Genomic DNA, 17994 nt, shown 5'->3' on the forward strand with positions numbered 1-17994 from the left:
GAAACAAATTCTCTAAGGTAATAAAAATATGGAGCTTTGGGCGTAGCAGAAATGACATTTGTCTTGACTCTACAAATGTAAATAATACAATCTCTTGCCCTTGCCCATAGCACTCCTGCCCTGATTGATACAAGGACTATTTTCCACAAGCGTTGTCCATGAGTGTTTAAATTAAAGCCACAGACATCCAATGTCCTTCAGAGGACTGGAGCCGGCCCGCCGCTGCATTAATATGGGCCCTCAGAGCAGTTTTATGGGCGATATTGTGGGAGTGTTCGTGGTAACAGATCACTAGCAGTAGTGTGATAGAGTGCAGTGACGTGGGAATCCAGAGGAACTCATTTCCTGGGTGGCTGTAAATTGCCACCTAAAGAGAAGGGGAGGCCTTGAAGAAGAAGAGGAGAGGAGGAAGAGGAGGTGGATGAGCAGGGAGAATGCACACACACACACACGCATAGACATGGGCAAAAGTGTGGTATCCTTACAGTTCTTTGAAAAAAGGCTCCATTCTTTCTGAAAATTGTTGAAATTGAAAGCTATAGTTTAATGCTTTTGGTTTGTCACTAAAAAGCTCCCATAAAAGAGCAGAATTCTTGAATTTTCGACAGAACTTCTATAATGGATGGGAAAAAATATGGATTAGCAGTGTTAATTAAATGGATTGTTGCGACATTTACAGCAGACTTGTCCTTTATTAATGATTATTTTAGGTGTCTTTAATCTTATCTTTAAATGCAGAAAAGTACTCATCACGTGTGCACCACACTAGACACAGACAAGAGAAAGATGTCTGAGGAGATAAGGAAGGAAATAATTGCCAAACATAGTCATGTTGAAGACAATCAATCAATCTAGACACAACTTGGTATTCATGTGACCACAGATGCCAGATTGTAAAAAGTTTAAATCTCTGTGGAACCGAAGCCAACCTTTGTGGACACTTTGAACGAAGCCCCACTGAGAAATTAGATGTTTACTTCCTTGAGTCTTTGTAGAACACAATGAAATTATCAAGGTAAAAGCGAGCAAAACATTCTCTCCTATGTCAGCCAACTCTGTCTTAATTTATGGTCATTGAAAATCAAAAGCTATGTGTTTCTATGCAACTGAGGATAGTGTATGCCAAACTAAATATTAGAGTGAAGCTAGACAGGAAGCCAGTAGCAAACATTTTCTGACGCACAAAATGCAAACCAGCTCCGACTTTAATGGTTGCATAAAACAGAACTCTTCCTTGCTTTTTATTCTTGCTCAGACAATACAGTCCACATCACTACATAATGTTCTGAATGCTTTGCTGCACTTAGCAGAGGTGAGAATGGTTAATAGCTTCTCCTGGTGAAAGCAGAGATGCACTGGTGTATCACTTCCTTTCTTTTCCTGTATTCTGCCTCACTCACAGCCTCAAGGCAGGCGGTGCGGTTGTGTGTATGTGTGTGTTAAAAATCTGTAACAACAGCTAGCTGCACAGAAACATGTTCAACAACAACTGGATTGTTGTGTGCGACTGCTGACGTTGTGGATTGTATATGGATGTATGTATGCATGTTCACATGCAGCCCTGTATGACCATATCTTGGTGTGTTGTGTGTGTTGTGTGTGTGTGGTGTGTGTGCGTGCGTATAGTGTGTTTTTGGGCGGCAGTGTTTTGTACTGTCTCCCTGTGGGACTCAGACAGCTGCTGGGTTGGAGATTGCTTTAATTACTGCACGTGAGCCCTCTTTCCAAAGTGTTCCCGTGAGGAGACGGATGTCTGCAGATCTAATGGCACACTGCTCCTCTCTGTCATGGCGTGCCGTTATGTTTATGTGCATTTGTATGCAAACATGTATGTCTGCGTTTTCGACATATCTGCTACCTGTTGTTCTTTTGTGGAGTTGTAGACAATTAGAAATCACTTTTAGGAGCAATTAGAAGGAGAAATAAGCAGTGAAAGAGAGAAGGAGCTCATATATTCTCTTGTCTTAATAGCTGTAATTGAAAAAGAATGGTTTCTGTGCTGTAATTATGCTGGGTGTTGTGTTGTTGATACTGCCATCTGTTCAAAGTAGGCAGGTCTGTGTGAACATAAAATCTGTGAAACATACACTGTTGAATTGTATATAGTACATGAGCAACTACAGTGGCTCCTTTTGTAGAAGAGGCTACGCTCTCAGCCAACTTGACTCCACCTGCTTAATAACAATGGCTGTAGCAGTCATTTTAAAATGTGCTGTAGATGTGCTGCTGCTGTAAAGCATGCTGCTAAATATTTATGCTCTCAGAAAAGCTAAGGTGCATTTGTCCTTTTTGGAAACTTCACAACTCAATCACTGCAGAAGGTGATCAATTGATAATAATAAGAATAATTTGCCGGTGCCTAAGGCTCATCTAGTGGAGCAATAGTGACTGACAGAATGATAGACAGCTTGTTCTATTAATCAGGAGTCAAAGGTGAGAGTTCAGGTGACCTATCTCACCCAGCTCCTCATTTCTCCCGGTATTAGTCTGCTCCATTGATTTGCTATTATTCAAGTCAATCTTTGAGTCTGTTTTAACATAAAATCACTGGTTAATGAGCTCCCCTCATCATTAAAGCTCCATACTGGCCTGTGGCTGTGTGACAGATTCACTGTAGATGCTGGACCAGGGAACATGAAAGATTGGTTCAAGGTAATCCCATTTTGGCATAGTAGATATAGAAATATGGGGAAGGAATGTGAAAGATGACAGAGCACATAAATCCAACCCGCTTTTTTTTCCCCCACAAACCAACCAGAGCTGCAAATCTGACACGGTCCATCCATATAATTCCAATTTTCATATATCACACATTCACATATAAGACAGCAACTCTTATATCTCACATATTCATGTGTTTAACCTTTCTTAAACTTTTCATGTGTCAGAATTTAACAGTAAATCATTGGCTTTTGCAGACAAACCCTTTCCCTTCTCTAGCATAGAACCCAGACTCCTGTTGCTGTTTACCATGAAGGTGTCTCCATTATTGATATTCTCTTATTTCCCAGGGGACGGTCCATGACCCTTGTGACTATGTACATGCTCCTGTGTACACAGAGACTCACATGCACACATATATATGTAGAGTACACATCAGTGCTCTGATCAATACTGCCACATATTGTCCACATCACATATGTGCTGCACCAACATCACACAGTCTCATTATCAGGAGGTTGCTGTCCCACCTGCTGGGATGTTTGACCACATAAATGAAACAGGGCGTGAAGATTGAAAAAAGAACAGCATTTGATTTTAAATGCAGCGTAATAAACCGTTGGAGAGCAGGGCTGCCCCAGATGTATTTTGTATCAAATTATTCATCCACATTCTGTCCTGCCTGTTCTGCAAAGACACTCTAGTTTGATAAATAACAGACATGACCAGCTGCAGGAATTCATCTCTCTGTTGTTGACTCTTTGCAAATACAGCTGATTCTCCCGTTTCTGCTCTTCTTGTCCTGGTCTGACCCTCAATGAGAAGGTGAGGAAGGGAGAAAAGGTTTATAAAAAGTTTTTGCTCAGTTTTACATTCTCTACAGTTGCTGTTTTCAAATTTTAAAGAAATAAGTTCTTATCAGCACATGGATATGCCTCGGTCTGAAAATCCACTGCTCATGGAGGCTCAACTCTGCTCCTTGTCTGCCTCACATATATACTCCTAAGTACTGTTGTTTTCCTAATCTCTCTAATTATTACTCACTAACAGTAGTCAAGGTCAATTGCTCTTCTCCTTAAGCTGTGTACTGAGCAATTCTACGCTTCTTCCGGCTGTATTCGGAGCTATAACTCTCAATGACCCTGTGCTAACAAGCAGGTAATTTGCCAAACAACTCCCAAATCCCTCCTCTGTGGAGCTTCATTAAATTTGCATGTTCTCCAAGTGCCTTTTTCAATTAATTAATTTAGGGGTGGGGGGGAGGGATTGGAAGTAATGTGATTCCGCAAAGCCAGTTGCGCTTTTGCAGTCAAGAATCAAGGAAATCTACTTTTATTTCACTCCTGATTAGCATTTTTTCTGGAGCTAGCAGAATTTTATTTCGCTCATTGTTCCGTCTTTTTCTTCTTCTTGTCTGTCCATTGTCCCTGATTGCAGTGCCATAGCCACAGCTGGTACTCAACAGGGAAAGATAAATCAACCAATTAGGGTGTATTATTTTAAGGGCTAGGTCCAAATGCACCAAATCAGTGCTGGCGACTAGAACTGCACCCCACCGAAACTCCTCATATTAATCATGATTACCAACAGGCCTAGTGAGCTGGGAGAGAAAATGAGCTTTTAATTGGGATTTGAGGAGAACGGGATGGGAGTGCTGTCTAACGAGGGAAGAAGAGTGAGGCAACGTGTGTGTTCTTTACCCTCAGATATAATTGTTTGTGTGGAGATTTTTAGACAAAAGTTTGCTTGTGTGGTCACTAATCTGCGAAATTTCTCTTTTTTAGAAGCACTGGCTATGTTTAACTTGCATATGGCTTTAGGGTGAATCAGTTGTGTTCCCCACTGCGTGTGTGTATAAATATATATATGTGTGGTGTGTGTGGTTAGCAGGGAGCTGTCAAGCTGGCTCCTGGGGGATACTTATGGCCGACAGCAACATGTAATCTAACATGGAAGACATGCTTGGTAATTACCCACTCCGAGCTCTTTTGGGGGGTCTTTGAGTGACAGCCTGTCCATCTGCATACATGTTAAAGCTCATATGTGGCTTAGAGTGGGTGTGTGTGTGTGTGTGTGTGTGTGTGTGTGTGTGTGTGTGTGTGTGTGTGTGTGTGTGTGTGTGTGTGTGTGTGTGTGTGTGTGTGCACCTCTGCCTTTACTTGCATGCCTCACTATTTGACAGCAGATTGTGGACTTTGAAAGACAAGGCCATCTAACCCCCATCTCCGTTTCCTCTGACCAAATCCCAGTCCCCCCCACTCCCCTTCCCTTCCCCCTCCATTTATCCACATTTTTCTCTCAGTTCTCATCTTTTTCCTTCATCTTCCTCGATCCCTCTTTCCCATCTCTGATTTTCTCCTCCAGACTAATGAGAAGGGAGAGGATGACACTTATTTTCAGAAGATGAATGATCCCTCGTTTAAATCTGAGGAGCAAGAGACGAGAAAAAACAGCAACACATTAGGGCTCTTAATTGCCCCACCCACACCACCCCTCAAAGAAAGTCAAATTAACATTTAGATATTCAGCAAATGTTGTGTGCACTGTTCACTCTGTGTGGGTGTGTGTGTGTGTGTGTGTGTGTGCGTGTGTGTGGCTGCCACTGTGGAGGCGGTAATGAGAGACACACGCTGAACCACTGGAGTGTGATGGCAGGACAGACAGTGGCGTCGTGCTGTGCCGATCACACACTCTTCGGCTCAGACTTAAATGCCCTCTCCTGGTTACTGTTTTAATGACATACATGGTATTAAGTCACACAGACCATTCATACACTCAAGCACTTTACAGAAAGGGTTGCTTTTTCCCACTGAATATCTCCTCTGGCATTTGGTTTTATTTTTTTGCAAGTAAAGAAAACAACATAATTTTACATACATTGCTTCTGGAATTGTCAGCAACACTTCTGCATGATTGCGTTTGAAAAAACCTTCCTTCAAATATACTGTACAGCTTTCCAATGTACAATTTTGAGACACTTCTACCATATTTTAGTAGTCCTAGTTCATGTTACTTTGTAATTATGCTCAAATATGTTTCAGAGGCAAATATTGTATTTTTATTGGTCAACAAAACTCATTACTGGTTTATAAAATTTGCTAAATCTCAAATCTTTTTTTCATTGTTATGGATTAATCACTCCAGCAGAACATAAACGGTTAAAAGTAGCTCCACTTCAGCCAGCTACAGCATCTAAGTGCTTTTATGTGTCAGAAATAACAGTCCAAAAGCAGAATATTTAATTTAACTGTTGCCATTCTGCTGCATAGAAAGTGTTGTTGCTTTTGATAATTTTGGCACATTTTTCTGATGCTTTTATATTTGAATTCAAAGCTCTTTTTTTCAGTTTAGTTTTATATATTTAAATTTAAATTTTTTGTTGCAGCATGGACATTTTTACTAATAATAATAATAATTCTTAAACGACTTGCAGGGCTTTTGCTTTGAAAGGTTTGCTTTCATAGATGCACGTGTCCATATGTGGAAGTGTGTTTAATTTGTGTATAAGACATGCACTTTTTGATAGAGCGCCCTATCTCCTGGCACTTAACAGAATCTGTTTAGCGAACTTGAGCTGAGACTGTGTTTAGTAAATATTTAACGGCCTTGTTCCTACATCCCCACCCGCTGTTCGTTACGTGCCATCTTTTATTCATAAATACCAAACTCAAATTAGTTTTCGCCCAATTCTGAAATGTGAGTGTAATTAAGTATGTTTTCTCCCCAGCTCTGCACAGACACAAGAGGTCTTTATTAATTAATGAGGGACCTGTTCATTATTCATGAGCAGAGATGAACGTGTAAATGCCTTAGCACCCATAAAAAGCCTGAGTCTGCAGGGTAGATAGAGTTTGGGAGGCAAAATCCACATGGGACTGTAGAGGAAAAAGGAGAAATGATGAATAAGGCCAGTGTTCTACTTTCTGCATCCATGAGTACATGAAGGTCCACTAGGGTTCAATCAATGTTAATGTGGTTTTCTTGCAAAGCCTGTGAGAGTCCTCTAGACAGGTTTGGTGTGCAGCCCAAAATGTATGTAGCATTGTAGCCACAAAGTGGAATATTTAGACGCTGATCTACGGCGCATGTAATACGTCCTCCAAGTATAATTAAAACAACTACACGTCCGTGATGCACGCAGCTGTCTGTGTGCGTGTCCGCAAGGGAGTAAAAGGAGAAGGCGAGAGTGTGTGAGCCTCAGTGAATCAGGCACCCACCATATTGTGTGCACCCCGTAAATCTTTGCTCATTTTTAATCCTCTCCTCATGTACAGTATGTTGACTGGGTATGGCACAGCGTGTGGAAATCCACTTGGATCACTTCCATGGAATTTGACACAGTGAATTTGAAATCACAGTGAAGTTGCTCCAAGTTTTACTGATTTCCCTTAAATATTTGAGATGCTTTGTAAACTCTGTAGAACTTGGAAATACCCTGAGCATAGACACAAGAGTGTGAGGTACACAAGCATGTCAAAGACCAGGACAGAGGCCTTTCCATATTTGCCCTCTGACAGACTTTCTCTCTGTATGTGGGTGGCACACATGGTTGTTTGTCAGTGAATATTTTAACAGAAAGTCGCTCAGATTTACAAGCCGCAGATGATGTTAATAATTACTACCAAACTTTAATTGCAACATTTAAAAAAGTTTGTTTGTGTGCCAGATGAGACAACTGCTCTGCTCTCCAAGCAGTAGGACTGCAAACAGTCAGTGAAGTAACACATCGCAGCTGTGATATTTCTCCGTTTTATGTTTTTGACCTCAGTCCCACCGAAGTTGTTTTCTTGCTGTGTATTATGAGGGGAAAATGTAGGTTATATTGTAGGAGTGGGGTAATACACAGTTACTAGCCATCTAAAAGTTTAGTGTTGTCGCACAGAAGTTTCCTTCATGGGACCACTATACAGCCCATTTTGCTGCTGCCACCAACTGGAATGAGGCTCTAAAAATGTAATTATTTTCCCAATAACTCGCTTCAAGGCCTCTGAAAATCGCAGCTTCTTCTAAACCCTGAGATCTTTCAGCTTCATTCTCCCTCGTATCTCAGTTAAGGCCTTTGATTTCTGAGTCTTTATAATATTCGTATTATCCTCCATTTTTTTCTACTGTTTGATTTTTATTGTTGTTACTAGTAGTAGTAACAGCAGTGCCATGGCAGTTGTGGTTGTTGTTATTATTGGAATGGACGACATTTCTGCAGTCTAGTGGCTTCTTCAGTGTACATCTTCCCGGCATCCCATATCATTCTGCTGTTGGAAATGATAGTGGATCTCTTTCTGCATGGCTACAGGACGGTACAGTATGTCTCCGTGTCAGTGTAAAAGATCCCACTGCACTCTGAACCGTTTCACCCTGTTAGATTTTTAAAGATCTCTCCATTTTCAGATGAATAATGTATTTCATGGCCAACCGAAGGAAATTCATATTGCATCCTATACAAATAGCACGCAACATACAGTTAAATTTAAACCAGCATACCAGAGTGCTGCAGTAGTGCAGGGAGTGAAGATACTGGAAGATATCAGATAACTCACACCCTACTGTATACTGTGCAAGAGAAAAATCTTATGTCATTTATACAATAATCTGTGTGTATCTTTAGCCTAGACCGCTATTTTTTTCATTTCGGTCATTCATAAATTCAGTCTCATAGAAGCTGACTAAAATTGCCATTTTATCAGGGTTCTGTCTGAGGGATTTCCTTATTGTTTTTACCTCAAAGTCACATCGTGATGAACTTCAAAAAATGTCCTCTTTTTATGTTGGATGCCTGAACACATTTTGGTTTAGTCGAAAATGATGCGATCTGTGCCACGTTGATCTTTATATATCAAGGAGAGTAAGTAAAACGTTCTCCTTGGTGTTGTTTTAATGATCTTTCTCTCCTTCTCTTTTTCTCCCAACTTCTCTTTCCTTTCTCTCAGAGCCACAGCAACACATCGAGGACAGATCATTTTCAAGGATGCGTTGGCCCAGCAGCTCTGTGAGCAGGGAGGTGAGTAGCACTGATGACACTCATATACACCTCTTCTCCCTCTATGACATGGCATCAGCATAATGAATATTACTCTTACAGGTAGATATATTCACACCTGCACAGATACATGTATGTTAATGCACACATATACGCTGACATATATACATAATGAACCCTCCTCTCACCTCCCATTACTGTCTGTCATATTATATGCATACATTGTCAGAATATGGATGCGGAAAAGCAGTTGATGCGCCGCTTCTTCATGACTGTGCCATTGCAGCTTTTCCTGGCTTTCTTTCTGCCTAATGATGCAGCCAGAGCCACAGATATTCGGATGTCCTATATTGCCAGCTTAATTTCAGCTTATGCTAAACTCAGCTTTTTCCCCCCTCTCTCTCTCTCTCTGCCAGAGATTTACGCTTTATGGCCAACACTTCTTACATCCACTTTCTGTGACAGCCTTAAGTAGCTATTGACAGACAGTGCAGTCGCACTCTGCACGCTGAGTGTGTATAATTGCTTGTTTACAGGAAAGAAGCCTCCCTCCTCCTCACTCAAGAACTCCTCCTTGTAGATCAAAATTTGACTTTAATGCTGAAAGTGGATAAGTACACGAACTGCTGCTGGGGTCTTTTTACTAACCGTTTTGGGAGCGAAATGGTAGAATTTGAGCTTCAAAATACCATATCTTCCAGGAGGACTTGGTCTTTATCAGAAAATATTTATCCCCATGTAGGGTTGCAACTAACCTTTATTTTCTCAATTAATCAATTAGATGTTTGGTCTTTAAAATGTCAGAAAATTATTTTTTAAAAAATTGATCAATGTTTCCCAAAACTCAAAATTACATCTTAAATGCCTTGTTTTGTTTACATCCCAATGATATTGAATTTAACGTCATAGCGGAGGAAAGAAACCAAAAAATGTTCAAATTGAGATGGTATAATCAGAGAATTTGGACTTTATTTGTGAAAAAATTACTCAAATCAACCAATCACTTATTCAAACAGTTGATGATTAATTTATTAGTTGCCGCTGATTAATTAATCAATCATTTGTTGGAACTCTGTCACTGTGTTTGGTCTCTGAGGACTCGTTATTACAAGTGCATACGCCAGTAGGTCATTGGAGACGCTACACACCATTGTAGCACATGCCAAGGACAGAGTGCTTAAATTCATGCCTTCATGCCACTTGGAGGAGACGGGGCACCGAGCCCAACCAGCCTGGAGTCAGGCCTGGAAGAGTGACAGAGAGAGAGAGCGACCAGGCTTCTCTCATTTGTCCCGTTGCCCGAGAGCTCATCCTCTCACCACCACTGACACACTGCCCCAATCTTCTCCCTCTGCACACTCAATATCAGCAGCCAGCAACAGACACGTAGTTGTTTAATGCCAAGACCCCACAGTATCACACTAACGCACAGCTACTCACAGCAGACAAGCTGAAAAACAGAGATTTAGACCTTACAAGACCTTGGAGGAGACAAGCTGTAAATGGAAGTGGACAGGGAAACTAGCAGTGAGGTACTGTAGTAAATATAATCTATAGTGAACGTGTGCAGGTATGATGGGTAGAGCGGGTGGTGAGATGAGATAGAGAGGGCTGACAGTGATAAGGGATAGATAGGAAAGATAGCTGAGGAATGCAGAGCTATCAGTTACAGGTGTCACTAATGACAGTTTCATTGTCTCTTCGGTGAAGAAGGACAGACGGACGAAGATGGTGGGAGGAAGAGATAGTGATGATGAAAAGCTTGAAGGTGATCTGAATTGCAGGTGATCTGAGTGTAGGATAGAGGTAGTGGGGTAATTATATGTCATTAACAAAAATAAGCGGTGAAAGATTAGATGTGAGCGGATGGCCGACCTTGTTGCAGGGTAGCTGACAGCCAATAGGAAATCGCTCTTTGTGGTGCCGAACTACCAGAAAATCTGAATTACAAATGAGAAATAACCATGCCATGGGCAACAACAGGTCAAAGGAGATCAAGGAGAGAAATGGGTCTGATCTTTTCTGCTCTTTTGTGGATTGTGCTAACAGAAGCTGTGTTTCCATAATGTATTTTTAGGCACATTTTGAAGCAACGAATTAGAGAAACTTAACAGAAATAGGCAAAATTAAAAGTAAAGAAAAAAGTACCAAAATTTTGTTGCCTAAGTTGTGTTTTTACTTTTCCTAAAAATAGTTAATGCCCTTCATGGGTTTTCAAATATGTATTGACATAGCAAACATTAAATTCACATGACTGATCAGCCTTTTCCACTTCTTTCATTGTCTTTGCCTCCAGACAGCAGGAAACATGACCATATTCCCACCTGATTTAAAAATAGTTCCTGAAAAGTTTCCTTTTCTTCTTCTTAAAGGTTTGCACCACAGACTGTGTCCAAATTTAAGGTGTAAGGTGTGCGCATACTGCATAAAACAGTGACAGAAGCATACTTTAGAAGGGCAGCTGTCGTATAGACTTAAAATAAAAAGAGTATGCGGTGTTGAACGTAGCCCTGGTTTTGTTTCCAGCTTCTTCTACTCTGTTTTAAAAGCCATGTGTAACCTTTCTCTACTCGCCTGAGCCAACCCACAATAGTCTATTTTTCCTTCATACAAACCAAAACCTGCCACTTCAAGAGATTAAAATAAAAAAATCAAACAAACAAACATAAAACTGGTTTGTGCAAGGCTCCTGACATAAGAATGAACCTTGGGAACTGCTTTGACATTGCGCAAAAAGTGCAGTGGTGCAGCCAAAGCTGTATAACCTTGTAAACAAGTGTGATAATGCAGAAACCAACTCTAAACATAAATCGTGTTTATTGTCTTAGCTGCCTCAACAAAGTCAGGCAGGAGCTTGAAGATTCCTCTTTTCGATGGCATCAAATAGACTGCCTTCCCAAATTCAGCTGCAGAGTGGCAAAGAGAGTGCAAGCTGCTCTGAGCAAAGTTACTTTGAATCTAGGCATTAGCATTCAAAGTGAAATAAAAGATATGGGGCCAGCTCAAGCCACTTCAGAAGTTCATATGCTTAAGACTTGAGCTTTGAAGAGCCGGAGAAATGAAAGCTATCTAAAGCAGGGTTATGATCCATGGAGGAGAGGCAGAGAAGGTGAAAAAGAGAACGGAAGGATTGAAGGAGCGAAGCAGAGGGCAGACAATCAGGGATGATCAGCCGCGGTGAAGACTTAAAGAACAAATGGGCAGATTAGCCAAGGAGCTGGAAAAAAAGAAGTTAAAAGCAGGAATTAGATTTTATATTGACACAGGGATGAAGAGCGACATAGATCATTCAAATAAATTCTAATGTAAATACAAGATTTAGGGATAAAGAAAGGAGAAGAGAGATATAATCCTTCAACTCGCAGTGGAACATCTGACATGCAACACTTTGCTTCTCAGTAACAGAAAGCCCCTAAAAGCCTGCTTAGACATAAGCAGGAGCTGGATTTGTCTGTGTGTGTGTACATGTGTGTAAAATAATCTGTCTAGCAGTGTTGGGGGATGCCTGGTCCCAGACACACTGCTCCCCCCTGTGCTCACAGCTCTTTTCTGCTGTGCCAGCACACTTCTTCACCCCATCCCTTCAATCTGCCTCCAATTCATTCCTCCAACATCGCTTCCAGTTTGCTTTGATCTATACCCCATCACTTTAGCCAACAACCTGCATGGAAAAAAATCCCCGTATTTTGTTTATATATGTGGGTTCAGAAGACAGAACTAATGGGAGTCTGAAAAATACTGCTGCAACCAAGTGAAATGCACAGCGCAACGGAGTAGTTTGTGACACCGATCAGCACACGCTCTCAGAGATGCTTTAAAGCATGACACGGCAAAATGCAAATTGCCGCCACAGTTTTAAATTGCAGAAAGTGTAAGAACAGACGGGCGGGAAGATGAAGCAGAAGTAGATTTCTGCTTCTACTGAGTGACCATAAAAAGAGTTATTACGCCAAGATGAGAGCAGCCAAGGTGGGGATTGAGGGAAGGCAGTTGTGGGTGAGGAAAGGGTGCTCTGTGTTAAAGGGTGGAGTCGTTGAGGGTGTTGAATGGCGCTGTAGGCCGTCCATCAGTTCTATCTCCTGACAGCAGGGCCAGCAGTCCCTGCTTTCTGCCTAGCATCCCTGAGTCCTCTCATTTCCAGCAAGAGAATAAATCAGATCTTTATGGGCCTGGCCAAGTGCACTGCAACCCAGATGGATTATTAAAGGGACATATAACTCAAAGAGGCCACTGTTCCCTAAGGGACGCCGGATCACAGCGCAACAGAGGACGGACGGGTGGCCTACCCTCTCCCACCTCCTCGCCACCCACCCAGTCTGCCACACAGCCTGCTTGCCTGGCCGATCGCCAGCTCGCCTGCCATCCCTCACTGCTCACTTGCAAGAAACCTTGAGTTCTTGGTTGTCTGTATGTTTTCTCCTCTCGGGTCCTGACCATCTCTTCTAGCCATCTTTTCTTCCCTCTTCTTCCTATCTCTCCTCCCAGCCTTCTTGTCTGTCTTAACACTTTGTCCTCTTTTGCCATTTTGATTCAGATTTTTTTTTCTGTAATTACCCAAAATACTCAACTTCAACAAGCAAGGCGTGACAATGTGTGAATGAGTATGTTGTGGTTGTGCCTGTCTCTAACACACTGGCAGACAGAAGATGTTTGCCAAAGAGATGAACACAAAAAGCCAAAATCTGCATGCAGAAATAAGTCTGTCCTTTTTTGAGACATTCGGCTAGACTAGAATATTTCTCACTATTGTCATGAAAAATAAGACTTCACTTTGGATGCAGCCTTTACTTAATAATACGGCTAGAAAAGGTAACATGGATATTGGAAAATAGTAGTGAGTGTTACTTCCTCGTTGGCTTCCACTCACCTATGATTATTGTAAGGGTGCCAATTAAAGCTCACACAAAGGCCCTGTTTTTGCTGAGTGGAGTGAAGTGTCTGCAATCTGACCCTGGAGAACCATCTCTTTTTAGTCATTGTAGAAGAAAAAAACAACAGCATCCTGCGCCCTGGCGAGTCAGTAATTGCAACCACCAGTTAGACAAGAGCAGCTCGACTTCAAATGCGGTTCACGTCGTCAAGGATGTGAGTCAGACGAAGGGGAAAAGAGCAAACGAGATGAGAACAAGGGAGATTGGGAGAGCGAGTGCAGTTTACAGGGTGGGGAGAAAAAAAAAGAGGAGGGAGAGAAGATTAGAGCCTGAAGATGAGGAGGAGAGGGGGAGAAGATTTAGCATGACTTGTGCCCTGCACTCTTTGTGCCAAGATGTCTGAGTCTTCCAAAGCTTATGCTCATTTAGTCCCCCTCGTAGCACCCCCAACCCTACTCATCAGCACCCAGCCGATTTAGGTCCCAGTGTAGTTTACTGAAAAGTCTTTCTTATTTCTTGCGTCTGTTTATTTGTGCGCATATGTGTGCATGTGCATAGCAGAGAAATATCAGAGATGGTTGGGTCAGCTGTGGAATGGCAAAGCCGTCTGTATGAATGTGTGCATTTCTGTGTGTGTCCCTCTGGATGCTTGTGTGTTTAAGCCCTGGCCAGGGAGATACAGGCATTAGCAGAGATGAGCTGCTAATAGAGGAGGCAGTAATTGAAGTCTTTAAGAAAGTGAGAGGGGATTAATCCAAGAGAAATGAGCACCACTGTCTGCTCTTGATGCACAGAGGGTTAGGCAGAGAGAGACAGAATGGGTGCGGATGGAGGGGTGGGCAGGAGGGAAAGATTGCAATAGAAGGGAAGCGAGAGAGACAGAAGGAGAGAGTGATGAAGCATGGAGAAAGAAAACTGTAAATGAGGCCTTTTTGGAAGCTTGAAGGGATTATCCACCCAAAAAAAAAAAATCTTCTGGGCCTTTCTCCAGCCAAATGGCCTCACTAGAAAGACTGAAAGCGATTTAGAAGGGTTTGTTTAAGAGAGAGACAGGGAAAGACTATAGAGAGCAGATTTATCAACCAACCAAGCATTTATGACTGAATGTGAGTTGGAGAGGGTGGATTACCAGGAACTGAGTTGTAGTATGTGCGCTTTTCAGGTTGAATATGTAAGACTGGCATGTGCTCATGTAAACTTAGCACACAGCTGTATGTATAACTTTTATTAATGTTAATTAGATACAAGAGATGAGAGAGTTACACGTGCTGGGATTGATGGCTCGTCTAAACATGTTCTGAATCAGCAAACCTTGGAGGATTAGAGGGAGAGGAAGGGAGACAGAGAAAGAAGGCCCTTTGATCTGCTTTTAATGGGCTTCATTGCCAAGCCGGAGCTCCGGCCATGGAGCTGAGCATCAGGGGCCACTGGAGCAGCAGCAACAGTCACAGCCACTGAACCAGCCAGCTCTGTCACACAGGCCACTAAAACTCTAACTTCTACAGTCAGCACGAAACTTTACCACCACTGTTGGAACACTAAATCCATTTCTAAAAGCCCAGCATTTGGATCCAGTGGCGAGAAATGAGGGCAGCTAATGAAAGTGAAGCTTGAGCTCAAAGTAGAGACTTTTTCAGAGCCATTACGATTATAGGAAGCCCTTTTTTTATAATCCCTCCTTTCTTGATTCAGGTTCTGTTGTTTATAATGGGCTTTAACTTGGCTTTTTTCAAATGTTTGAAAAGGAGTCTTAAGTTAAACTTTGGAACGAGTCCTCGAGTTATCTTAGAGTGTCTTATCAAGTGGGCAGGCTCATCCTGGATGGAGAATACTGGGGCAGATTATCCTTCTCTTCAGCCTGGAGTGAGGCTGGAGTTAAAACACCTTAACTACCAGAGCAGAGTAAGAAGCTCAAAGGAATTCAAGGGTAACATTTTTACTGAGGTCAAAGCTACTGTGTCGCTCAACAGCAACATAGACGGATCATAAAGTAAAAATTAAATTCTCTAATATGTCTAAAGCTGACTGAAAATTTTGCTCAACAAGAAAAACCAAATACATGCAAACTGCTCTGAATTTTACATATACACAGGGGAAGCTCGTGAGTTTGAACCTCGGTGCAAGTCTACACTGTTGTGCTACTTTGTTCCGCCAACCAGTAAAACATTCTTTCCATCAAATTAATCAATCAAAAACATTCTCAGATATTTTAATTAAGTTTTAAATTTCCCTATCCCAGCACAAAGGTCACAACGACGCTCAGCCACTTAATGGCCTCTTGCTAAAATGCAGACTGTATTCTACCAAGTGTTCCCAGTAATTGAGTTAGAGCTACTTTATTTTTTTTTAAACCTGTTGATGATTCATTATGTCCTAACACTCACAGCCCTCCTTCATTCACCTCCTGCCTCTTCTCAATGCTGTGTATCCCCTGGGAGAGATTGATGGTTGAGTGTGTTAGCTAGGCAGTGGCCACAGATTACAGCACGCAGGCGCCTCTGGGGAGGATGGCGGTTAATTGCCATTGAACCATTAATCATAGCAGCCCTGCCTTTCATTACTGGGAGGAATTAACATCAGAAGCCAGGAGACTGCGGCCATGGTCGGCCAGGACACAGAGAACGTTTGTTTCGCTCAGAGATGATCGAAGATTGGTCACATTTCCTAGCTCACACCATTTAAAACACACTTTAACCGTGCAATTCGCATTGCAAAGCTGCACAAATATGAACAGTCGGTCTCATGTTAACATATAGGTTCATGCATGCACTTTTCAAGATCCTGATCTGCCCATGCAGGTAACTGACTGCTAGTTAAACCATTTCCAACATCAAACTACACCTGTAGATACAGTATGTTGCAAACATAGCTTATCTCACAGAATCTGTTCTTCTGTCTGTTTCAGCTCCAACTGAGTCTCCACTGAGACCTAGTCTTGGTGAGTCTGCATTTCATTCCATTCTCTTATGTCTTTTCTTTTAATATTATAATCAAACAGGCAACTACTACATGAAAAGTGTGGTACAGATTGTGTCTAACTGTGAGCATATGGTGCATGTATTTAGTGGAGCTCCATGGGAAACATGCTCTGCTGCGTGATGACTTTGATTCCAACCTCCAAGGAGAGCTGGACTCAAGTATCTGGTAGGTGAAATCTCCTCTTATAGTCTTACAGCATCAGTACATCTGTAGTGCTCCATCTAGATGTTTGTTTTTGCTGAACTTGAATTTCAGTTTTTCTCTTCTCTTCTCTCCTCAGGTCTGAGTGCAGTAACTGTGAAGTCGGAGAGCAGTGTGGCGTACTGATGCATGGCAGAGCAGTGACTTTCTGTGAGCCCTTCGGAGAGCGAGAGCTGGTAACTGCCATGTCTGACCACAGTGCAACCACTGTACATTTTACGGCCCATTGACCATACATCCAAACCAACCACTCAGTCACCACAACCACATTGACAGTAATTTATAACATACTAACTGTAACCACAGTGGAGACAAATATTTAAATCTTTCTATGCCATAATATTATATACGGACTCACTATTCTAGCTAAGCAGGAGATGTTTGATTGTGGTAAAAAAAAAAAAAAAAAGGGCAATTTGTCTGACTTGGTTTTAGCTGATGGAAATAAATTTTTGTAGATTATGAAGATGAATTCTCAGCATAAACAAAATAACATATTTTGCCGTTTATTATTATGTGTTTGATCTGTAGTGAGAGCAACATCTTGGTTAAATATCCAGAGCATTAGTTCACTACTATGTTCACTGCTAATAAGTGAAAGCAAGCTTAGATGAAACAAAACCACACGTGCATTTCATCTGTTTGAAATTGTTAGGCTCGGCATGAATGAACAAAATTGTAGTAAACCCTGCTTAAGATGTGTGTTAATAGAAAAAAACAGATGCACATTACTGTTAAATGATTTCTTTGTTCTGTTTTCATTCTTTGTGTCAGCAGATTGCAATAAATTGTATATTCCTTTCATTTATCTCCAACTGCCAATTCAATATATTGCTGCACCTGTTTGGCATTAATGCATTTATGATCTGGGAGCTTTAGCCAAAACTAACTTCTCATGCAGCTGCAAGACACAAATGTTTATGAATGGCATGCAAAATATTACATTTAAAAGTGGAATTCCAGAAGGGAGGACACAGGAATGAAGATGTTATCGTGCCTGCTTTACAGTACAGCAGTAACTGTAGAGAAAGTGCCTGACTTTCACAGACTCACACCCCTACAGTACACTCATAATTGCTTATCAAACTCTTTCATGTCCTCTTTACATCTTTATAAAGTTGATTTCAAACTGTTTGTTCTGCTGTAAGAGATGAAAGCCAGTCGGCAGCAGAGGAGTGTTTAGTGCCTCATGATTCTCTTTACTTCTCTGATAAGCGTTTGCTTTGTCTGTCACTGTTCCAAATGTTTGATGCCGCTGTCTGGCAGCTCTTCTGTCAAGTGCACATCCAAAAACAGGGACACATT

General features: G+C 41.6%; 1 protein-coding gene across 6 annotated transcripts in view; it reads left to right on the top strand.

Moving 5' to 3' along the window:
* The window catches only part of reln (reelin), a 97202-nt gene that overhangs the window by 41304 nt on the left and 37904 nt on the right, over window positions 1-17994 (top strand). For all 6 annotated transcript variants that reach the window (XM_023277919.3, XM_055008760.1, XM_055008757.1 and 3 more), the window contains exons 4-7: window positions 8589-8659; window positions 16415-16447; window positions 16575-16653; window positions 16769-16865. In XM_023277919.3, coding sequence (XP_023133687.2) covers window positions 8589-8659; window positions 16415-16447; window positions 16575-16653; window positions 16769-16865 — 280 coding nt within the window. The remainder of the gene's footprint in view (window positions 1-8588; window positions 8660-16414; window positions 16448-16574; window positions 16654-16768; window positions 16866-17994) is intronic.

Source organism: Amphiprion ocellaris, chromosome 3 (assembly GCF_022539595.1).
Source record: "Amphiprion ocellaris isolate individual 3 ecotype Okinawa chromosome 3, ASM2253959v1, whole genome shotgun sequence".
Taxonomy (NCBI): domain Eukaryota; kingdom Metazoa; phylum Chordata; class Actinopteri; family Pomacentridae; genus Amphiprion; species Amphiprion ocellaris.